Below are 24,110 nucleotides of genomic sequence, written 5' to 3' on the forward strand. Positions count from 1 at the left end.
TCTCCCTCTAATATCGAAGAAGCTTTAAGATTATAATTACCAAAGTAACGTGCTCTGCTCCTTGTAGAGCATATCGAAATAAATAAATGTATCTATTCAAAGTCGTCCAGACAAAATAAACTTCAAAGAACAAGACATCTGAAACACGTCCCAATCTAGTTGAAAAAAGAGCATAAAATTGATTTGATAAAAATTATAACCCTCAGGGCAAAAGGAAACTCCTTAACGATTAGCCTTGGCAACTCTCTCAATCTCATCCTTCTTTTTGATGGCATAGCTGCAAGAGTTTTCGATAACATCAATTATTAGAGCTCCACTCACGACACACACAAGAACCCATTTTAAAGAGATGTGTAAATTACCTGTTGGAGGAGCCCTTGGCTGCGTTGATCAATTCATCAGCAAGGCACTCAGCAATAGTCTTAATGTTCCTGAAAGCAGCCTCACGAGCACCGGTTGTAAGCAAGAAGATAGCCTGGTTGACACGTCTTAGAGGGGAGATATCAACGGCTTGTCTCCTAACAACACCAGCAGATCCAATTCTTGTAGCATCTTCACGAGGACCACTGTTTCAACCAACCAACAAAACAAAACAAAACAAAACAATCATATGAGGAAATGGTATATAATATAACAAACACGTTAAGCTTTGCAATCACAAGACTTTTGGTACCTGTTAACAATGGCATCAATGATGACCTGGATTGGGTTGGCATCGGTCAAGAGGTGGATGATCTCCATGGCGTGCTTGATGATCCTAACCGCCATCAACTTCTTTCCGTTGTTTCTCCCGTGCATCATGAGAGAGTTTGTGAGCCTCTCGACGATGGGACACTGAGCCTTCCTGAATCTCTTCACGGAGTATCTTCCGGCTGTGTGGGGGACGAAGGTGGCGTGCTTAGCTGCCTGAACTCCAATGTAGTCAACAAGACTGATATCTGTGACCTAACAACATATTAAAAGATTACAAGAAACCAAAATGAGTCTTTCAGAAGTTAGAAGTAACTCAAACTAAGCTACAAAGATCAATGAGAATAAGACTATACCAAGCAAAGCAAGATAGAACTCTAAGGTGCTGAGATTGTTCTATGCTAATGTGATTAGTTTTGATATGATCATTACTTAATACACTGAAGCTAATGTGATTGTGATATCGCACAAACCTAAATACAGAGTTGCATTATACATCAAAATGAAGGAAGCAATGGCTATATCTAACAGAGGCGAGCAATCAAAGAGGAGAAGTTACCGAAACGTCGTCGTAGGTCCAGCGGTTGAAGAGCTTGACCTCGTTGGTGAGCTGCTGCTGAATCTCAGCGTCGATTTCCGCGGCGGCGGCCATAGCTGTGAGAGAAACAGAGTGTGAGCGAAAGTAACATATACGAGATAGAGATAGAGATAGAGAGAGAGTTTGGAGAGAGAATCACCTGAGATTGTGAAGCGTCGCGGGTGAGAGGTACGGCGGAGAGTGAGCAGAAAATCTTCAAGAGGACGGTTTTGAACACTCTAGCAGCGTTTTATATACAACTGAGAATTAGGGTTTTGTATATCCAGTAATTAACCGGTTTAATTAATGTCTTCCACGGTTTGTTTCTGGTTAGCTGGTTAACTTGCAGTGCAGGACATTTCTTTTAAAATAATGGGTTTAAAATAATGGTTAACTTTTTCTTTTGTTGGAACAATATTAAATATTGTTTAAACTAAAAATTCATGAAATTTTGTAGAATGGACTTTCCAATATTTTTTGTTTTGATTTAAGGTTTATTATTTCTTTCTGGTTTAAGCGAGTCAGTGACCAAAAACTAAACAAGCTTGTGTTTGCATTGTATTGGTAGATACAAAAATTCAAAAAGACAAACTGATTTTGACTCCCAAGCTACACAGAAGAAGAAGAAGAAAGGTATTCCACTGTGATTGATAGCTTCCTGCAAGAATTAAGAAAGTTTATATATAGTCCATTGTGTACCCACTGGCCACTCACATTGATCATTCACAACATCATTTTCTCGTAGCGATCAGATGTTTGCATAAGTATTTTACCCTTTCTAATACCCATGTCTACAAAAAGAACAGCAACAGTGTTTTTAGAAACTGATGAATATGGCAGTAAAATAAAGCATATAGTTATGATTTTTTTTTGTGACATTATCTCAGCCTGACCATACTTTTTAAGATATATAAGAGAGTTTCTTTGGATGCATTACCTGAACAATCATACAAAAATCTCGTCATAAGGGGAAAAAAAGGCACACTTCATGTTTAGTTTGGTCTTGTTTCAAGACAGATTCGGTAAACCTTCTGAGCTCTTTGACAATGCTTCAGCTTCATCAGAAGCTCGAGCCCTTGAGTTGATTGTCTCTGCTCCCTCTTCACTTTCATCGCTTTGGCTTTTGGTTTCCGCTGATATCTTTTTCTCTGTATTCTCTCGCTTTCTTCTTAAACATTCTCAGCTATCTCAGCTTCTGAAACTTTCTTTACAACTTCTTTCCACGGTTCCACCATTGCATAATCTACTAAAACGTCTGCTTGACCCAATGAACCATCTGTCTCTAAGCCTTCCTTTGATCTTTGCACTTTAAAAACCATGACTATTTTTAACGCATATGCAGGGTTACAAATCAAAACACAAAGTTTTTCTATAATACATAGTAACTTTAGATTTTTTCACGTTCATTCAACTTAGTATTTCTTTCTATTTTGATCAAAAACTTCGTTATTATCTTAACGTATTAGAAAGGGAAAATGAAAACGTAATAGGATCTCAAAACTGTATTCTACAATTTAATCATGTCGATCTCTTGCACCCTAGTTCAATGGCTGGTTCTCAAAAATTATAGTATTTTACAACACTTGGTGCTTTCCGTTACAAACAATATCTCAGGCCAAAGTACTGTCTGCATACTCCATTGCCCTTTGCTTCACGTACTCCACTCTCTCCTCGTCACCACCAGCTTTCTCATATTCCAAAAACTTCTTAAATAAAAACTGCGAATACAAAACGCACAACAGGGATATAAACAAGTCTTTCAGTAACCAAACACTAATTAAAAGGAGATTTTATGAATGGCAGGCACGTACCTTCATCTTCTTAGGAGGCAAGCTCAAGCTAATGGCTCTCTCGAACAACGACCTAATCACATCAACTTCCCCCAACCGGATCTCCTGTAATTTACCAAACAAAACTTGCTTAAAAAACACTAAAAGATGGCAAACGAAACAGAAGTTTTGAAGAAGTCGAATATTATAACGAACCTGGTCAAGGTAAACACTCCACAAGTCCGTTCTTTTCGGGTATTCCCTAAGGACGCCTTCAAACAGTGACCTCCCTCTGTCTGCATCTCCGCATTTGAACTCAAGAATAGCGGTCTGTGATATGAATTTAATATGCTTATGGCGCGGAAGACATAGCAAGGCACGGTTCACCACGGACTGAATGTCTTCCACGTCTTGCTTTAGACAACTTTGTATCTTCCGTAACCAAACCTAGCCATGCACACATCCCCGGTTAGAAGGTCGTTAAAAAAGAGTGAAGAACGAACCCTTGCTAAAAGAAGATAAAAAATCAAACAGCATGTACCTTGCAGGATTGCTTGAACTTCTTGATCATCTCGTCAAGTAGCTTATCAGCCAATTTATATTGTTCTGTTCTCTCGTACACTCCCAAGAGGGCATTGTAAACTTTCTTTGGGTCACAGTATTGACGCGCTCTTTCGAACACTTTCTTTACCGCTTCCTGGATACGAGAAACAAACACGAGAGTAAGATAGCAATATATTTAGGTAAGATAACAAAAAAACTTCCGCTAGAGTCATTTGTCTACCTCTGGAGGACTTCCATGTTCATTTTCCAAGTTGAAGTAAGCAACCCATATGTTTAGCTTCTCTTCTTCTTCGCGAATATTTATAGTCCTCAAAGCCCTTCAGTAGATATTTACGATTTAGGATTTAGACAGGATAAACAAAATGAATATGGAGACAATCACACATAAAAGTATTAGATCTAGGTGTTACATTGCATTAGATTGCAATGTAACACCTAAATAGAATAGGAACATATAAGTTAGGGAAAATTACCTCTCAGCAATGGACCTGGCTTTCTCAATATCAGCCAAACTGAGCATGAACGCCATATACTTAATCCACACAAAGCTGCTATTTGGAGAGCTTCTAACCAATTTCTCAAATTCATCAGCACTCTCGGGAGCGTGATTCTCCAGCAACCTCCCTTCAGCAGCTTGTATCTTTTTCTCTCTACAAAAGAAAATGTTTTCAGCACAGGTAGAAACCAAATATATATAGCATCGTAGCTTTCAAATCAGGAACTAAAGAAATAGCCAACCTTTCCTCCTTGTCTTTTTGCTTTTCCCTTCTCTTGCTCTTTTCATCTTTATCGGCTCCCTGTAGTTTCTGATTTTGATTCTTGTCAAAGTCCGCCTCCTCAATGTCGTCAAGGTCAACCTCAAGCGGAAGGATAGAAGCCCTTGACTCAACTTGGGCAATAGCCAGAGAAGTTCCATTGAACCCAAAATCACCAACTGCTGTAAGAACTCCCGACTTCGAATCATCGATTGGATCACATTCCATGCTCGCTTCATCAGCGTTTTCTTCAGAACGTGGCTGTGCCTTGTCATCATCGCTGTTCATAAAATATGAACTCTTCATCCCAAGCGATATACGTCGCTTTTCCTCGTCCAGCTAAATGGAAACACAAAAATGAAAAGAAACAACAGTTATATTCCTTAGATAGACCAATGACATCTTAAAACATGTTAAATGTAAATCATAGAAGAGCCAGATACATTAACGTTAGTTCCCAGATTATATTTACTGGGTTCTTAGCATAAGGCTAGAAGGATCAGTGGTTGTCAAGTAAAATACTACACATCACTAATTCTTAATGACAGAGGACTACTACATACCTTCAAAATCTTTGCGGTGACGCTTTCCCCAGCTTCATATCTGGCATGTATGTCCTCGATATGATCATCAGAAAACTGTGATTTATGACATAATCCAACCTAACACAAAACAAGAAAGATATAAAATCAAATATGGCAAGTCTGGTTACTCCCTACGAACTATTTGGCAAGCAGCATACTGTTTGAAATATTAAGAGATTTTAACGTAACACAAAACTAGATCTTTACCATGCCCGTTTGATCTATTTCAATGAACAAGCCATAGGGCTCCACACGTTTGATCCTCCCAGAAATCACGTCTCCAACATGGAATTGCTTCAGGTCATAAGATTCAGATTTTGGTGGCCCACCAGATTTTTCTTTCTTCAAAGTGACTTCTACCCGCTTCGATAACGGCTCCACATTTAGCACCCTAGATTTAAATTTGTTAGAGCATAACATACTGTATTACAGAATGTCTGCTTGACAGGAAATCTGCTTTACCTGCCAGTGACAAGTTTTCCTACTGGAAATTCATTTTCGGGATCCTTGACATATGTATCAGATAGATTTGACAATAGAACTTTTGCGTCGAGTGTTCTTGAAAGCATGATAAAACAGCCTTTTGACATCGTATTCTTAACATAACCCTGTAAAGAAATTTGAATAAACATAAGTTCTACCATAAGGAAAGCGATTGAGTTGCTGAATCATTAATTGTTAAGGCAAAAGTACCTCGATGCCCATGTCAGGAGAAAGATCTTCAATCCTTTCAAAGCGCTTGTAAACACTGACAATACAAATCATCATCAGGTTAGTAAGTAAACTGTAAATAATTTGGAAAAATCTTTCAGCAAGTGATTGATCCAAGTGATTTCAAGTTCACATAGTGGCAAGGCTTAATAGTGTTATCATCAAGTCAGTGTTACTTATTTTATTCTATATAGAAAGGAGGAAATACACATGAATTGGAAGGCTGATGATGAGCGACACAGGCAGTAATGCTTGTTATAGGAAAAAGAAAAACTTACTTATTACTGGAAGCTTCTGAGAGATGGTCAGAACTCATGCCATCTAGTGATGTCCGTAATGACAGTTCAATTTGCAAAGTCCCTTTACTAGAATTGCTGATTTCTAAGACCTTGCATTTGACAAATTGGCCTTCGTGAAGACCATCTAATGGATTGGAGACCCATGAATCATTGATTTCAGTAAAGTGAACTCTCCCAAACACGTAAGGACCTATTTGCACACGAAGTCCACCAACACCAGGAAGTATCTTAGAAATTCTTCCACCCAAAATGTCTCCTTCATGAATGAATAGAGTAGCATCACCACCAGGAATGCTACTGTCTAGATTATCCTTTTTAGGCCCTCCATCATTGGCAATGCTTTTCTGGATATTCAGTAGTGGACGCTGAACCAACCGTAATGTTTTCTTTTCTTGGTTGTACGTCAAAACATAGCCTGAAACAGCTTTACCAATGGGAAAGCGCCCCTCGAACTCCTCAAGTTCACGAGCATCGCATGCAGTGTCTAAAATGTATATGCGTGCCGTCACATTGCGAGATATTGCCAACCAAACCCATTCTTTATCCACTTTATAGACATATCCGCAGACACGCTCTCCAGAAACAAACTCAAGTTGGTCCCTCACGTCAGTCAGCCCACCAGAGTCTAATTGATATTGCAACATAAAAAGATACGGAGACTATGTAAGATACACACAAGCTTACGGATTTCATCACTTTCGATCTTAGTCTACAACTATTGAACTAATTGAAAATAATTTTGCAAAAATAACAGCTAGATGTGGGGATAAAATAGTATTTTTAATAGATGGATCTAAACGTTTACACGAATTACACCGTCTACAAGATGTGACGGTTCTGTAATATTTATTTCCAAATGTGAGTCAATAAGCCATAGGTTGGTGAAAAAAATTCAATTCTCTTGGATTACCTCTAAGTAATGAAGGCTTTACAGAAAGCTCCCAGAGTTGACTCTTTTTATTATCCGTATGAGAGGGCTTTGCAACAACCCTTGCAGACACTGATTGCCCGACTCTAAATTTGGCAAAAGGTTCTTCACTTGTACCTACATCATTCACCTATCCAACCAAGAGTTGATAGTTACGCAAATTTTCGTCCATCCAATACTGAAGAATGAACATTAATATATAAAATGATGATGGTAACATAAAAAATTCACCTCCGTTATGTGGATTCTTCCTCGGAAACTTTGGCCAAAGTTTACTCTTACTTCAAAAGGCTTTATTTCAGTAATCTGAGAAAGTAAAAGATGTTAGTCTGACACAGTAGAAGTTATGGTGGCATAGCTACTTAAGTTCCATACAATTTCTATTCTAATTCTTCCTTTGTTCGTTTTCAAGCTCAGGATTATTTCCCTTCGATTTTCGGATTGTTTTGTTTTCTCCTTTACATAACCTTACGTATAGAAAAAATATGAAAGAAGGGCATTAGTACCTCCGCTTGGACAACAGAACCAACTTCACAGTTGGATTTCTTCTTTGCCCTCTTAGATGATGTCTCAGAATTCCCGGAAACAGAGTCAAGAAGTAAAAGCAACCTCCCGGACGTCAAAGGGTTTTGCAAAGCCTCAACAGACGCAACAACACTGCCCGGAGAAAATCAATAAAAGAACTTAGCTATGGTCTAGTAGCTACATCAATAAGGACAGTACGACTATTGCTAATTATAGGTAGACAGAAGTTAGATTATCAACTGCACATTTTTATCAGTTTAGCCAGGAAGAGCCAAGAAAGCATGGGGTATAAAATTCATGAAAAAAAGGGGAGCAAAATTAACAAATAAAAGATAATATAACAAATGGACGAATGATCACCTTTGTCCGGTGGAAAACTGTTTCACTGGTAACTTCTGTGTGTTATAGTCTGATACTGCGGCATATCCTATAGTGTAATTATGTTCTGGAATCGACAAAATCTGGGAAAAAGTGGCAACTCTGAGTGAGTAACATGCAATAATCATCAACTTAATGCAATAAAGTGCTTACCAAGTATTGCTCCTTTACCATCTCTACAACAGCGCTGACCCTCTGGTGGACATCAAGTTCCTTCGAAATACCTCTTTTACGTTTCTGAAAAAAAAAAAAGATACAATGTTTCATAAGATCCATCCACAGTAGCTCAACTGAACTCACGCTAACAAAGATGAGCTGAAAGAAAACACGAATAAAGCAAAACTCGACCAGAAAAAATCTTATGGAAAGAAACCTTTTTTGACTGACTGCTGGACACCTCTTTCGCTGAGCTGTTTATGAGGTCAGGCTTCAAAGACAAATCAACTAGTCTCTCTGCCCTAGAAATATCAAGAACAACTGCTTGGACAACAGAACCGTTTTCCAAACTAGTTCCACCCACTAAAAATAAAAAATACAATGTGTAAGACAGAGGCAAGGTACAGATGTGTTAATAATGCAATGCAACCCACAATAACTTACGATGATAATTGGGTATAAAACCAAGGACATTATCAACATTGTCAAAATTCACCACCAAACCAAGGTCATTTTTCTCCTGTACGGTTCCCTTGATCAAACTCCCAATAGAGAATTTCTCAACCCAGCTACACTCGCTTTCAGTAATATCAGATGATTGCAAGTCCGAGATCTGGACACATGAAACAAAGCAAGTTAGAAATAAATTCTTCTTTAAAACACTTGATGTACAGTGCTACTCAAAGTTATGCATACAAATCGAAAACTTCCCAACCCAAGCTCAAGTTAATGTGCAATACACAACGTATTACATAAAGTCCTAAAGCCCAATAAAAAGAGAAAATATGTCCCAACATCACTACCTTCTCATCCGTAAGGAAGTACTCTTGAACAAAAGAAGCATCTACAGAAGCACAAGATGACTGTTTCAATGAAAGAGTCGCCCTGTTTTTTTCTTGATTGACCTACAAAAAATATTGCAAATGATCAGGATTTCATTGTATATTGAACAAAATAAATGTAGGGCCCTGAGTCCAGCGTTCACATACATCAACTATATTAGCCCGAACCGATTGTCCAACAAAGAAGGACTCTGACAGATCTGCTCTGGGCTCGTCAATTGCCTTCAAAATAAAATGGAAATACTTCAAGAAACACAGTATGCCAACAAATATGTACTACAGAAAACGCATAGTAAAAAATAATCCACCTTGCTTCTCGGGGCGAAACCAGTCAACCGACCAAGAAAACGGACGAAACAGCCATTTTCAATCAGGTTGCAAACATAGCCCTGTGGACAAATTCATAAGAATAAATGAGACTGAACAAACAAATAAAATTCGACTGTTACATTTCAAAGACGCAACTACTCACATGAACCACTGAGTTTGGCTGGAGCTGACTAAAATCAGAAGGGAGCTCTTCAGCAAACTTGATGAGAGAATATTTTGAAGAGAGAGCCAAGTTGTTGCCTTCAATGTCTAAGATAAACAAAAATAATTCCCTGTCACTATTACGTTTCTTCAACCACTAAAATAGTTAAAACTGCAACAGTAGGCTATCCTGTAACTAGTTGGTCAGATTTCTTAGTTTTAAAAACTACACAATCAGATAAATGAAGCAGGCTTAAATCAATCATTTGGGGAGAAACTAGAAATGTTTCTCTCTCAACCACCATCAGGACTAAGAAAGCTTAGACAATGGACGTCCTTTATATGTTAAGGATATAGGCAAAGAAAACAAGTCTGAAAATTAGCAAGGGTGATCATAATCGTACCTATTACCAGCAGCTTATCAAGCTCAAATCCAGGTCTTAAAAGTGACATCATTAATTTTGCTTGGTCTACATCACAAAAAGAAAACTCAGAGACAAATGAATAAAAGCAAAATTCAAAATTTACGCTCCTTTAGGAGAAAACACATACCATGATGATCGGCTAAATGTTCTGCAGAAATTGTACCCTTCAGAAGACCTTTGGATTTAACATGGACAGTGACTGCCTGAGGAGTTATACTATCAATTACCCCAGATACAATACCACCTAACTTGATTGATACGTCTTCAGAAACACTGTCAGAAGTTATGTACACAAATGTGAGATGCAGTATTTAATGATATTACAGCAGCCTTGAACGCAACACAATTATCACATAACAGGTTAAAAAGGGAAAACCTTGTTGGCTTTATCATAAAACTGAGGTTGATCCTTCGAGTACCATGAACCGCACTGGTAACTCTACATTTGACAACCTCCCCAACATGAAACACTGAAGCGGGATCACTTCCTGGCTCTAAACCAAGTTCAAATCTGCTTAATCAAAATACGTATAGCATATTAGAGTAAGATCATCAAAATAGAGAAGATAAATCAATGCCTTTATGATGGAGAAGAAAAATGATCACTAAAAAAGAAACCAGAACAGTAAGGCAACGGCACATGAAAGACAACAACAAATGCAGCAATTACCTGGCAACAAACCCTTGCACTCCATTATAGAAGCGAACAAAGCATCCATGCTTTTCAATCTTTGTTATCCAGCCATGTGTCACCAGTCCTTCAGTTGCATCAGCGTAAGAACTCAAAATCGGAAGTTTTGACTTAACCTGCAAAGAATATACATATTAACTCCACTAAATGAGAAGAGGCTTAAATCTGTTACAACCAGACACGTCATATTAGCATATGTGTTTTGTACGAAGGGATTAGTTAAATAGCATTTCTCCACTCCTAACCTCCAAATAAGATACAAGTTCGGGATAAAAGTTCCTACAAATGATATCATAGCTAACTGAAAAGGCTAAATGAAGAAGAAACGTAGTTTCTATCTAAAACCGAAGTGTAGCAAATGATATCTAAAATCAGCAGAAGGAAATAAAAGAAGTAATGATAATAGAAACAAGATGCATTATATTCCAGTAACTAGACACACTAAGATCAAGGAATATGCAAATAATGAAACAAAGTCAGATCCACTATCAGAAAAAACTTACAAGTGTTTTCTTGCAGGTAACAGTTATTCTCTTTGATTTGCAGCCAAGCACACGAAATATTAATTCAGCTCCAACCTGAAAGAAGAATCACAATTTATGCATGCCCAGCAACATTGCAAACCAATTATTGTACGGTCAATCTAAGGAGCTGACCTTGAACTTCTTCCTGGGCTTCGTAACTTCAAACTCAGACATATGCTGAAGTGGGCACATTGCTTTCAGACCACCCGGAAATTGCACAATGGCACCAAATGTATCAACAGATATGACTTTAGCCTTCGTCACCATGCCCGGCTTGACATCTGAGTGGGTGAACGCTGGACCTTCAAAGGCGCTTTCCTGCTCACACAAAAAACACCAAAAGAAAGAGAAAGTAAAATCAGAAATCCACCAAGGTAAAAGAAACATACATGTACCAGTACAAAGGGAAATATATATATGATTATACATCAAACTATCGCTTAATTGGCACTCGATTACAATGCTCGTACGATGTAAAGAATCTGTAATAAAAGAGCGGAAGATGCTTCTCATGCCAACAATTGTTGAAGAAAATAAAATCTGCAAACACGTCTGGCAGTAAACTACCTTTAAAGTCCCTATGGCCAACCCCTCAATCTGCTTAAGGCCGAGCACTCGAACACGGATGCGGTTTCCTTCCTTGAAATTCTTTTCCAGTTTCTTTACTTCATCTTCGACAGCGTCATATGTCTGCAATTACGGTATATCTAAGGTTAAAAAGGACATGAGAACATTAAATCATTTAAAGAATAAGGGCCGATTGGACATACGCTAACATATGCTGGAGTTGAAACAGGGTTAGAAGGGAGCTCAAGAAGAAGGCCTGATTTATCAACACGGACAACTTTTGCTTCGTCGAATATGTCTCCACTGGAGACAAGCTGGAAAGACAAACACAACTATTACAAAATAATTTTATAAAGAACAAAGATAAGCAAATGCAGGTAGGTCCACGAAGACCACACACGGAGAACAATGCTGTATTAAAGTATCAAAGTGACGAACCAAAATTGTGAGATAGTGATTCAGCATTCGGGTTAAGCTTAAGCATACAAATATAAGTTTGAAATCAGCGGGTGTAAGAAATGCTGGTGTTAAAATAAATGAGCCTTCATTTAAACCCAAGAAGCAGGTGTCAATCAAGGTCTGTTACTATCATGTCACCATTATTTTTTAGTGGAAGCTAAGGCACATTAGATGCTTACCAAAGGAGGAGCCTTGTTGCCAACAAGATGTGGGTTTAACGTCAAACCAACAGCTCTAGTTGATGGATCCATAAATAATATTCTAGCATTAACCTGAAAAACAGTAGGAGCATTTTGTGCAAGTTAGACCAAAAAGAGAAAAAAATATATCTTTCACCAAAGAAAATAGACCAGAAAGTCAAAACAATCCAGGACATAGTTTGTTCTTAGACAACTGCTCTGTACAGGCTTTGACAACCTAGGTTTTCCAATTCATTTTTAGACAAAGACGCAAAACTGAGACTTCACAGACATGTAATTAATATTCTTCTGTATGCCATACTAAATTCGATAAAGGTAGGGATGTCACTGATTTAGGGGTGGCCCTAACTAATACGACAGTGGGACTACAAGATCAGCGAACTACAATGAGATTCATAATAAGAAACACAACAACAAGAAATGAATACCATCTTAGTCTGATTATATTCATCCTTCCAGCTCTTGTTACATAATGGATTTTGTAGATGGAATAGATCAACCTGCACATAAATGAGAAATGTTCCTCAGAAACGTCACCTAAACTTTATGTTAACTACGACAAACATAGTTCCAGCTTAAACAATAATGCACACTACCAAATCATAGGTAACTCACCGTTCCAGTAAAGTACATAAGAAATCCCAATAGTAATCCATTCTCAAGGACATGTTGAACACGGGCATTAACCATCATGCCTGGGATGAGAAGATCGAACGACATCCCACTCAGATCCTTGGTCTACAAAATGGCAATCACGAGGTCAAGTTTGTTTAAACCAAGGAAACTTAACTGCATAATTTGGGAAGTACGAGGCGTACCACACACTTCGCCACTGAATCTGGGTCAGAACTAAGACGAACAATTTTACGTTCTTTATCAATATTTGTAACCACGCCCTGAATAAGCTGCCCAGTCTTTAACTCCTGAGTTCCTGGAAAATTCAGAAAATGGTACATAAAGATATTTAAGATGACGGGAATCAGAATAACCAGAGAGCCAGGAAGTTGCAAAGAAAGATCAAAGGCGTCCAAAAAGTTTTTGGAAATGTATTTATTTTAGTTGGACATAGACAATTCATGATGTACGTTAGAAGGTGCATTGAATATCATTCGCCAGAAGAAGTTCTGGGATAAGAGAGCAAACAAGACCACTAGGTCAATGAGACTGAGTACCTTCATGGCTTTTTTTGATAAATCCTGTGATAGAAGGCATTCCAAATTGAAGGATATAACCATGATCTTCTACGCTTTTCACATTTGCAGTTACCACCTGAATAAGAATGATGGAAAAAAAATAAAAGAAATTATTTTTCAAGAGCAATAACAACTGAGATGGTACTTGGTAAAGATACGACCCCATTCAGAAGATAGGAGAAGATAATTATCACTATCGCATAATTTTCATCGGAAAACTGCTATAGCCTCTGCTAGCGTATTAAATAACCTCTGAGCTCATTTAGACATGAACTCTTTAAGCTCGTTTTGGACTCTACGACAAACATACTTGAATGCCAGTATAAAAGCTCCCAAAAAGTGAACATTACGAATAAAAGGAAAATGAAGTAGACATTGACATACCATCCCTGGCTGAAAGGAATCCAAATTGAATCCCTTGTGCAATAGAGAAAGTCGCAATGAAAGCCATATTTTCCTTTTGCCCGCTTCCTTCTTATCATCATCATCTAACTGCAATACAATGCAGGGAACAAGCTGACCCACAGAAAAGATGTCTCGAAGGAGTTCATTTTCATCGTCCTGGTAGACAAAAAGGAGGTACCAACTCAGTTCAGAATTGCAGAAAACAAAATGGAAAATGTCAAATTGACCAAAGACAAGAAATTATAAACCACCTCAGTTCCGAAATCTGTAAAATCCAAAGCCTCGCTAGCGCGAACTAAACCACGTAAGCCCCCAGGAAGACTAATTACAATATCTTTCTGGTTCACTTCAGTAACAACTCCCAGAAGCTTCATTCCCGCGGAAATATTCTGATCATAAACCCCCATCAGACGCAGAAGAGAAAAGTAGAGATGTAAGTAACTCTCCTTAGACGGTAGTAGCATCATACAACCATAATGAAGAGAATAGATGTCGCTAGAATAAAGAAACAGCCAAGCACGACTGTTTTAAGATAACTATCTACATAGCTAAAACGTCAGAGAACAACATTGACACAGAAACTAGTCTTTATAAATCTATGAAACAAATATCATGATTAAAACTCTGAGGTTTGTTTAGTACAATGTACACGAACAAATGAATCCGACTTGATTTTCACTATAGCTACAAGAGTAGCTGTCTTAGCCAATTCTAAGACAAGAGCTGTTAATTACCTTAGTGGTGATCTTATTGGCATATCTTGGCTGTTTTCCGGTTAAACCACCGTCGAAAAGAGATCCCAATTCGTCTACATCCCTAGGAGTTCTCTTCTTAGGTTTACCTCCTTTACTCCCCCTCTTAGCAACACGCTCATCACCAGCGTCGAACTCAGCGTCGACCTCTTCATGAATCTTCTCACGCTCTTTCTTGCTCAGAGAAGAACCTCCACCTGAACCAATCAATTCAACAAACTGTGATTCATGAGAATCACAAATGGAAGAGCGATTCAATACTATCTCGAGAGGGAAGAAACAAACCTCGAGGGAAGTCGGGAACCTCTTCGAGCTGCAGAGCCATGGCTTCAGACCTCGCAGCGACATCGTCCTTCGTCTTTTTGAACGGTTTCTTCGATGATTTGAATACTTTGTTAGAATCGTTACGTTTTCCGCTCGGGACTTTTCTCGACGGAGCCACCATATCTGTAATGGCGGACGCAAGAGATTTTGGGAGTTCCGTTTTCTGGCTGTAAGGGGTTTAGTTTTAAATTAAGAAGAAGAAGTTTTTTTAGGGTTTTTCCGAGTCGCCGGGTCTCTGGAGTTTTTAACCAGATTTAAAAAGAAAAGAAAATTATATTTATAATCAGATATGGGCCTATTTGGGCCTTGATTTAATACAATGAAAGGCCCACTATTTCAGTGGGGGTTTTACTGGTTATTATATCTCAATGAATTCAAAAATCTAAGCAAAATCATAGATTAAATAGATTAATAGTTTTAATATTTATAAAAATGTGATGTTATTTCATTTTACAAATTTACTTTTGGGTTTGGTTTTCTAGTGAAATTAATGGTCTTTGAAGATTTTTTTGGTTAAAAGTATAAAAGAAAGAATCAAGATATAATTATGGATTTTAAACAATAATAAAAATAAATTTGTAGATTTAAAAATTATTAAAACTATAAAATTTACAAATTTTTGAAAATTTTATATGAGTTCTCAATTCAGCTCAAATGCTTTTTTTTGCTTAATCTAAAATGCATATTATTCCTTATGTTTTGTTTTGTTTTGAGATTGCAAAGATATATTAGTAACTGAATAACTGATGCATTGTTTTATTTCATTTCTACAGTAAAACCTCTATAAATTAATATTCGGTAAATTAATAATCTCTATAAATTAATAAACTTCAGTGCTCCCAACTTGGGTCGGTTCAAAATTTGATACAAATCGATAAAATAATAAGATAATATTTTTTAGAAAATATGTAAATATATGGTCCCATTAAAACTATAAATTAATAATTTTTATGTATACATATTTCATATAAGTAAGAATCTATTATTATATTATTTGTTTTGTATTTACTATGGAATTATCTTTATATTTTCTTAACACTTAATATATTTTGATGGAATTTAATAATATTATATCTAAACTACATTTATATAAATTTCAAATTTCAAAAATAATTATTAATGTATATATATATTAAAATAAAATATTTTTCTTATCTTAAAATAAATATATCTTAAAATAAGAAATCTAAATAAGGAAAATTTTATAAATTAATATCTCTATAAATTAATAAAATTTCAAAGTCCCAACATTATTGATTTATAGAGATCTATCTTATTAAAACAGAACATTCTGTTGACCTAACATTTTTTTTGTAAGTTTTTAAATTAAATACACTTTTATACTTTATAGTTAAACATACATTTAATCACTAATGTTCCTTTCAGTGTTTCCAAACAATATACTTATTTCTTTATACTACTATCAGTGTTTCCAAACAATATACTTATTTCTATATACTACTATCAATGTTTTCAAACAATATATTTTTATACTACCATCAATGTTTCCAAATAATACAATAATTAATCTTAGTTATTTATATCTATCATTTTCTCTTTAAAATTTTGTAGAAACGTCATAATTTCATAAATTGCAAAATAGTGAACTTTAAAATTTCGATTATAAGATTACAAATTATGAAACTATTACAATTTAAATCCAATTAGATTACATATCGGTCATCCATCAGTTCAATCGGTTAGTCTCGGGTTTTAGTGATTTTTAATATGAATATTTTAAAAATATAAATTGAATTGTCAGATCTCCGGATTAACCGGTATAATCACAATCGGGTTGAATTTAAAAATACTGATTTAAATGAAAAAATATTTTAAATACACACTCTTTAAAAATTACCAAAATATTTTTTAAATTATTAGTGAAATTTTTCATCGTAAAATATCCCGCGCTTCAAAAGCGCGGGTCAAAATCTAGTTCTACTGTATAACTAAATCACGTGTATGAAACTGATCAAATGTTGGAGAGAAAAGATCGTATATAAGGTAATCTTTTTGTTTGGCTTAGTTATTTAACTATACATTTCCCTACAAAACAGAGGACGTTTTTCATCATCTTTTGTCCTTAAAACTAACCAATCTTTCACTTCTCTTATAAAAACAAAACTCACATACTTGTCTCCTAACGATAAATTAATAAGTAAATACAACAATCTTTCTTGGTTTACTTAAGCTCTTTCTATTTAAGTATATTCTTGTTGCTCACTACCAAAGGTATGTTTTCTAGGTTAAGTACAATACAAGTCACCAATTTCTTAACCAACAAGTTTCTGTTTTCTCAAAGAACATAGTAATGGAATGGACAGTTTACTTTCTTAGTCTAAGAATGAACGTTTCTCTGTTTCCTATTTCTTAGTTTGTGATGGAAGCTCTCTTCTCGAGTTCTTCTTCCTCCATTGCTGCGTCAATCAAGCTTTCCAGATTACACGACCGTCGTGACTGGTGCACTTTCTTAAGGGACAAGAAAAGGGTAGGACCCACCTGGTGCCGCGTAGGTGGCGGTGATGGGAGAAACATCAAACCAGAGAGGCCTATTAGGGTCTCTTCGCTTTTGAAAGACAGAGGTCAAGTCTTGATTAGGGAACAGAGTTCTCCAGCTATGGACGCTGAGACATTGGTTCTGTCTCCAAATGTGAATGGAGTAAAAACTTTGATGCCTTTTAATGGTGCTGCTATGGTAGGGATTAAAGAAGGTCTTGGCATTGTCAGTTATCTCCAAGGGAAGACGTTTCTAATCACTGGCTCCACTGGCTTCTTAGCTAAAGGTACCTAACATACTTATACAGACAATTTAATAAAAGTTTTTATAGTTCTTTTATAAACTTGAGGTCTATATATGTAATTTTTTTTTCCAAAAAAATTGGGATCATAGGCCAATGTTTCACCAGCATATGATCTAGACCGGCCCTGAACTTACATATAAATTTAGAATATTCCATAAATATGTCTTTACATCATTCTCCATGTGATATGTCCAGTACTGATTGAGAAGGTCTTGAGAATGGCTCCTGATGTTGGGAAGATATATCTCTTGATTAAAGCTAAAAACAAAGAAGCTGCGATCCAGCGGTTAAAGAACGAGGTAAGTTCATCTTCTTCTTTTTTGTTCTTGCTTAGTCATGTTAGTTTCATGTTATGTACATAACCATATCCCATGGCGTTGCTGCTTTTTCAGGTGTTAGATGCAGAGCTTTTTAATACTCTAAGAGAGACTCATGGAACATCTTACATGTCTTTCATGTTAGACAAGCTTTTACCTGTGACAGGAAACATTTGCGATTCAAACATTGGGTTGCAAGCAGATTCAGGTGAGGAGATTGCAAAAGAAGTTGATGTAATTATCAACTCTGCTGCTAATACAACCTTCAATGAAAGGTTATTAAATTCTGTGTTTTCTAGTTCTCTTGTTTTGTTATCTAGATTAAAATCATTGTCTTACTAATCTTGGAGGAGATTGTAGATACGATGTTGCTTTGGACATAAACACACGAGGGCCTGGCAATCTCATGGGATTCGCCAAGAAATGCAAGAAACTCAAGCTTTTCTTGCAAGTATCCACAGGTATGTGAACGGGGAAACAAAGAGAGCTAAAGTGTTTTGGCTTCTTCATTTGAAAAAATAAATAAAAATCACTGTGCAGCTTATGTGAATGGACAAAGACAAGGAATGATCATGGAGAAGCCCTTCTCGATGGGAGATTGTATAGCAACAGAAAACTTCATGGAAGGTAACAGGAAAGCATTAGACGTGGATAGAGAGATGAAGCTAGCTCTTGATGCGTCAAGAAAAGGAACTCAAGATCAAGATGAGGCGCAGAAGATGAAAGATCTCGGTCTAGAGAGGTAGTAATCTAAATAACAAATATTCACCTAGAATCTTAAACATGCAAATCATTTGAAACAGGGCAAGATCATATGGATGGCAAGACACGTATGTTTTCACCAAAGCAATGGGAGAGATGATGATCAATAGCACTAGAGGGGACGTACCTGTGGTTATCATAAGGCCTAGTGTCATTGAAAGCACCTACAAAGATCCTTTCCCTGGATGGATGGAAGGAAACAGGTAACTTGTGTATATATATATATATATATGTCACATGGTGTATAGATGTGAATGTATACATAACAAAACTGATTCTTACACAATTTAAAAACCAGGATGATGGATCCTATAGTGCTGTGTTATGGAAAGGGACAGCTCACGGGGTTCTTGGTGGATCCAAAAGGAGTTCTTGATGTGGTTCCTGCTGATATGGTCGTTAATGCGACATTAGCTGCTATAGCAAAGCATGGAATGGCTAAGGCAGATCCAGAACCTGAGATAAACGTGTATCAGATCGCTTCTTCAGCGATAAATCCTCTTGTTTTCAAGGACTTAGCTGAGCTTCTTTATAACCATTACAAATCCACCCCGTGCATGGACTCGAAAGGTGTTCCTATTAGGGTGCCTTTGATGAAGCTTTTCGACTCAGTTGATGATTTTTCGGATCATTTGTGGAGAGATGCTCAAGAACGGAGTGGCTTAATGAAGGGTATGAACTCATCAGATAGTAAGATACTACAAAAGCTTAAATTCATGTGCAAGAAATCTGTTGAGCAAGCCAAACACCTTGCCACTATTTATGAGCCATACACTTTCTATGGTGGAAGGTAAAAGAACTAAGAACTTTCTGATTATAATTAGACCAAAACGAAAAAATTTGAATCTTTTTGTTTGTTTGTTTTTTTTTGCTGAAGATTTGATAACAGCAATACACATAGATTAATGGAGAATATGTCCGAAGAAGAGAAGAGTGTGTTTGGGTTTGACGTTGGAAGCATTAACTGGAATGACTACATTACAAATGTTCACATTCCAGGTTTAAGAAGACATGTTTTGAAAGGAAGGGCTTAGGCTAAACCAGAATCAAACCTTTTCTTTGGTCGTTTTTCTATGTCTAATGACTATAATCGTGTTATTGTTATATAATATATGATTTTAACTTGTAATAATTTGAAAGTAATAATAGCTTTTATCTCAAGTTTACTAAAGTCTAATCACGATTAAACTCGAGTGCCTAAAACATGAAGACTACTTTTAGTGAATACATTTTTAATACTTTTAGTGAATTAAAATATAAAAATTAGGATTGCATGAAATTGTGCAATATTTGATTAGAGAAAAAGATAGCAGCTGCTAATTTGACACAAAAATCTTGCAATCCAGGTCCGCATATCCATGAGATTCTCATCATCACCGATCCAAAGCAAAGCTAAGACAAATATTACTTTTTTCAACGCTGGCGTGTTTCATTTCAGAAGTATGAGAGAGAAAACTCAGAAATCCCAGTAAACATAGTACAAAAGTTACAGTAGGCAACATGAAAACCACCAACGTAGATGGGAGAAAAAAACAAAAGATCCAATAGTAACACAAAGGTATCTTATACTATAAAGTAGAACTCAACTCTCTTCTTCCTTAGCCACATAGAAAAATAATGCCAGGAGAGGGCACTATGTGTCCTGCGTTTCATTTAATTTTTCCTCCATTCGTACGGGCTTAATATTTTGTTGGGTTGTTTCACATCTTCACTGAGCTCAGTAAATTCTCTTTAATGAAACTCCACGTTTTTATTAGGTTATAGCATTTTTATCTCTTCCCTTCCTGTTTCCAAAGCTAATGTCGATTCATGTTTTGAATACGGTCTTTCATCTTCTTTTTCACTGTCCGAAACGAAAAAAGTAACCGATCCTCTTTAAACCCTCCATTAATCGATCACCCACGCTCCTTGGTTCATTTTTAGATTGATTATGAGGGGCATGAGAGTGTCCGAGAGCGATAGATTGTGGGAGAGGAGAGAACAACTGGTGCTGATGAGGCCAGAGCTTCGTCGCTTTTGTATTATGTTTGGTGAAGACAGCGCTGGTAAAGAAGTTCAAGAAGGTATCCCGTCATCTCTGTGTTTCTACCTATGCGCCCTATTGGATCTGATCCGCCTGATTTGAGATTAGCGTTTAGTCAAGATCTATCAGGCTTCTTGAATTGCAAGGTGCAGTTTTAGTTTCGTGAGTTACTGTGAAGTTTTGGTCTTTGATCGAAATGTGTAGATTTCATTGATTTTAAGTGGTTTTTGTGTGGATGTTTATGCTATGTGACTACCTAGCTAGGTGAGGAGAAGCCAGATGTTTGTGTTTGAAAGATTCATGAGTTCTTAGGTCTGATGCTTCCAAGATTGCATAAAGAGGTTCCATTATAATATCATTATCTCAGACTATATAAATAGAATTGAAATTCTTAAAGATTGTACATAGTTGTTTAAGTTTTGACTTTTGCTTATATTTGTGATGTTATGTTCGGATATGTTTCCTTTTGTATGTCTACACACATGTTTTATGTGTATACACACACCTTTCAACTTCGATAATGTTCTTCACATGTTCTGGAATTATGTTTTTTGAATTCTCTCAGCATTCTGTTTTATGTTGTGTATACACCTTTGAATGCTTTTTTTTGTCAACACCTTTGTATGCTTAGATCGTAGAAATACAAAAACTATTAAATCATGGAAATTCATAAAGGCCTTTTTTATATTCTGCTGATTACTGTTATCTTAAGTTTTCACCAAAAACACCATGATTAAGATATATAATTACTCACAAACAATGACTAACAAACATGCAAATAACTTGAACGAATTACATGACTACAAGACAGACAACTACATGTTACTCCAACAACAATGAAAACCGGTGGGACTCGTGCTAGCAAGGCCAGTGGCAAAGCAAGCAAAGTTTTGACTGGGGTCAATTTTATTTATAAAAATATATTAATCTTTTATCTAAAGCTATTAAAATAATATAAATATTGAATCGGTTAACGTAATTTATATTAACTTATAAATGTTAGTATTCTTATTTTTTAAAGTGGTAACTTAAAACGAGTTATAGCAATGTATATTAACTTATAAAATTGAGAAAAAAACAAAATATCACCAAACCAAGTTTTTATCACAAAAATAGCAGCATAAGGAAGAAAATGATCAAAATAAATTTTATTGAAAAGTAAATATGCATTTATAACCATTGAGTTAATTAATTTACGACTGAGGGTTTAGAGTTAAGGGGTGGGGTTTTAGTAATGTGTTCAAATATTTAAAAATAAAAAATAAATATTAAAATTTTCAAAACAAAAAAATGCTATTTTGGTCATTTTATATTTTGAGTGCTATTTTTGTGACAAAAACTTTTAAAAAGTGTTGTTTTAGATATTTGCCCTGCAAAATTGTTAGTATTCTTATTTTTTAAGTAGTAATTTAAAACGAGTTATACTTAAATAGATAAAAAGTAAAAAAAAAATTACAATAAAGAATGAAAGGAAAAATGTTTATGTTAAAAATAAAGTTATTTTTTTGGTAAAAGTGATTTTGAGATAATGTATTTAATTTCAGTCTAAAATCATAATTCCTTGGATCACTTCAGGGTATCCTAGGTCTTGACTCATGGGTGTTTGATGTGTCATAAAAGGATGTTGAGGTGGCTTAAGACAAAAGGTGTCGTTACATTTTAAGACTTGGATCACAAATCACAATTATCTTAAAATATATATATACTTACAATCAGAATTAAGATAAAATATTGAAAATATGTAAAATAATTACCTTTTCATACATCTTTTAGTGGTGAAATATGCATATAATATCTAAAACAAAACAAATAAATAAGTTAATATCACAAAATTATATATAAGATTTATAAACATAATTTCAAATTTATATAATTTCATACATTATTCTTTTATTTACTCACCCGTCCGTAGGGCGGGTTTCTCCTAGTAATTCATATAGCAGAAGGATGAGACTTTTCAGCTATTATTCAATCCAATGTTATCATCAATAGTACTAAAACATATTTGTAATTTAGTGTAAACGTTATTTTGAAACCAAAACGTTAAATGGTGATTTATCCAAAGAACTGTTAAATAATGGTTAATGAATTAACATAAAGTATCAAAGAATAAATTTATCATCAATTAATTACTCTTTCACAAATAAAACTTATGCATTGCCCTATAACATCTCTAGTTCGCTGTCACCAATCTAACATCCTAAACCAAAAGCAAATATGGCAAAGTCTCTTTCTATGTTAATGCTTGTATTCATGGTACTATTTATCATGGCTCACACAACTTTTTCCCAAAAAAATTGATCGATATTCTCTAGAGGTACCAGAAGATGTGAACATATCTCCCCCGCCATATTTTTATATCTACACCGAAACTCCTGATAAATCTCCATTCGAAGCTGATCCACCGACAATGGAATATAACATGAAGCTTGGGAGACAGTACACGGACAAACAATTTAAGTTTCTTCAGATTTGCCTTCAAAAGCTGAATTCGGATTGTGGAGATAACATTGTCCAGAACATGTTGGATAAAACTACGACACAATTGACGAATGAATGTTGCCGTAATCTATTAAAAATTGGCAAAGATTGTCTTCTAGGAGTGGCTCATATCATTTCTTCAAACACTGAGTATAATAATATTGCGTCTAAGGCTATTTCAAAAAACAAACATACATGGAAAGATTGTGTCCACAGAGTTGGGAGCCATATTGGTTCTCCAGTTTTTTTGGAAGAACTAAACTAATATTTCATCGTTTTGATATTATATGCATTTTGAGATTTTTTTTTGGAAGAACTAAACTAATATTTCATCATCTTGATATTATATGCATTTTGAATTTTATGATTCCTATCACACCACTGAAAAATGCATTATATGTTTGATGTAGTCTTAAGATTATATGGCCATGGCCATGCAAATATTTATATTTTCTAATCAAGGATCTCAGATCCAATGAAAAATACTCAATGATGATATCGTTCTTGTATAATAGAGAATAAACTGTTCCAACTTGGGTTGGTTTTCAAATTACTGCCAAAAATCATTTACTCAAACGGCAAAACAAATGTAAAATATTTTGATATTTATTTGATATATGTTTTCATAAGTCATATGTAGAAAGAATATGAATCACAACAGTACATATCGGAATATTCAATTGTAGATCTTAAGTTATATTATGACCCATATAACTTTTCAACAATACTCATTTCCCTATAAGATATCTTGTTTGTTGTCGCCAATCTAAAATAAAAAAAAAACCAAAAAAAACATAAATAAGCCAAAGTATTTTCTCATGGTGATATGTGTATCCATAGTAGTAGGTTTTACGTCTCATCCATTTTTTTCTAGAGTGATCAATAGTCATAAAAGGTGTAAGAAGATGTGAATATATCTCCTATTGAAGCTCCCGCC

At 35.6% G+C, this 24,110-nt stretch overlaps 3 protein-coding genes, 1 long non-coding RNA gene and 1 pseudogene across 5 annotated transcripts; 3 read left to right on the forward strand and 2 right to left on the reverse strand.

Moving 5' to 3' along the window:
- Nucleotides 1-75: 75 nt before the first annotated feature.
- Nucleotides 76-1,514, reverse strand: LOC108807100 (40S ribosomal protein S5-1-like). Of its 2 annotated transcripts, none has more exons than XM_018579351.2 (5): nucleotides 1,428-1,514; nucleotides 1,250-1,344; nucleotides 674-945; nucleotides 363-566; nucleotides 76-277 (listed from the first exon to the last, which is right to left on the reverse strand). In XM_018579351.2, the coding sequence occupies exons 2-5, from the start codon at nucleotides 1,340-1,342 to the stop codon at nucleotides 223-225; spliced, it is 624 nt and encodes a 207-aa protein (XP_018434853.1). In that variant the 5' UTR covers nucleotides 1,343-1,344; nucleotides 1,428-1,514; the 3' UTR covers nucleotides 76-222. The 2 variants fall into 2 exon arrangements, with proteins under 2 accessions (XP_018434853.1, XP_056851964.1); XM_056995984.1 differs by having other exon boundaries at nucleotides 1,250-1,347; nucleotides 1,428-1,505.
- Nucleotides 1,515-2,754: 1,240 nt separating this feature from the next.
- On the reverse strand, nucleotides 2,755-15,017 carry LOC130501096 (rRNA biogenesis protein RRP5-like). The gene is made up of 40 exons (XM_056995988.1): nucleotides 14,751-15,017; nucleotides 14,448-14,662; nucleotides 13,965-14,102; nucleotides 13,693-13,869; nucleotides 13,288-13,384; nucleotides 12,934-13,046; nucleotides 12,731-12,853; nucleotides 12,544-12,615; nucleotides 12,095-12,187; nucleotides 11,660-11,770; nucleotides 11,457-11,579; nucleotides 11,022-11,207; nucleotides 10,869-10,943; nucleotides 10,345-10,481; nucleotides 10,051-10,185; nucleotides 9,802-9,947; nucleotides 9,654-9,719; nucleotides 9,251-9,357; nucleotides 9,087-9,167; nucleotides 8,926-9,000; nucleotides 8,740-8,841; nucleotides 8,381-8,549; nucleotides 8,154-8,299; nucleotides 7,934-8,017; nucleotides 7,763-7,863; nucleotides 7,384-7,534; nucleotides 7,109-7,183; nucleotides 6,860-7,007; nucleotides 5,929-6,574; nucleotides 5,633-5,687; nucleotides 5,402-5,547; nucleotides 5,147-5,330; nucleotides 4,919-5,017; nucleotides 4,339-4,694; nucleotides 4,074-4,250; nucleotides 3,821-3,917; nucleotides 3,578-3,733; nucleotides 3,253-3,483; nucleotides 3,079-3,162; nucleotides 2,755-2,985 (listed from the first exon to the last, which is right to left on the reverse strand). The coding sequence occupies exons 1-40, from the start codon at nucleotides 14,908-14,910 to the stop codon at nucleotides 2,878-2,880; spliced, it is 5,745 nt and encodes a 1,914-aa protein (XP_056851968.1). The 5' UTR covers nucleotides 14,911-15,017; the 3' UTR covers nucleotides 2,755-2,877.
- Nucleotides 15,018-16,938: 1,921 nt separating this feature from the next.
- LOC108809645 (fatty acyl-CoA reductase 2, chloroplastic-like) lies at nucleotides 16,939-19,832 on the forward strand. The gene is made up of 9 exons (XM_018581799.2): nucleotides 16,939-17,021; nucleotides 17,164-17,572; nucleotides 17,786-17,889; nucleotides 17,983-18,182; nucleotides 18,268-18,368; nucleotides 18,448-18,649; nucleotides 18,711-18,872; nucleotides 18,968-19,459; nucleotides 19,547-19,832. Exons 2-9 carry the CDS (start codon nucleotides 17,170-17,172, stop codon nucleotides 19,701-19,703), a joined length of 1,821 nt encoding a protein of 606 aa, XP_018437301.1. The 5' UTR covers nucleotides 16,939-17,021; nucleotides 17,164-17,169; the 3' UTR covers nucleotides 19,704-19,832.
- Nucleotides 19,833-20,298: 466 nt separating this feature from the next.
- On the forward strand, nucleotides 20,299-21,358 carry LOC130501092 (uncharacterized). The gene is made up of 2 exons (XR_008939495.1): nucleotides 20,299-20,838; nucleotides 20,953-21,358. It is a non-coding gene; the product is annotated as an uncharacterized LOC130501092 (long non-coding RNA).
- A 1,551-nt stretch (nucleotides 21,359-22,909) lies between these two features.
- LOC130501095 (protein DOWN-REGULATED IN DIF1 11-like) lies at nucleotides 22,910-23,438 on the forward strand (annotated as a pseudogene).
- The last annotated feature ends 672 nt before the right edge of the window (nucleotides 23,439-24,110 follow it).

The sequence above is a fragment of the Raphanus sativus genome, unplaced genomic scaffold (genome assembly GCF_000801105.2).
Source record: "Raphanus sativus cultivar WK10039 unplaced genomic scaffold, ASM80110v3 Scaffold0096, whole genome shotgun sequence".
Lineage (NCBI taxonomy): Eukaryota > Viridiplantae > Streptophyta > Magnoliopsida > Brassicales > Brassicaceae > Raphanus > Raphanus sativus.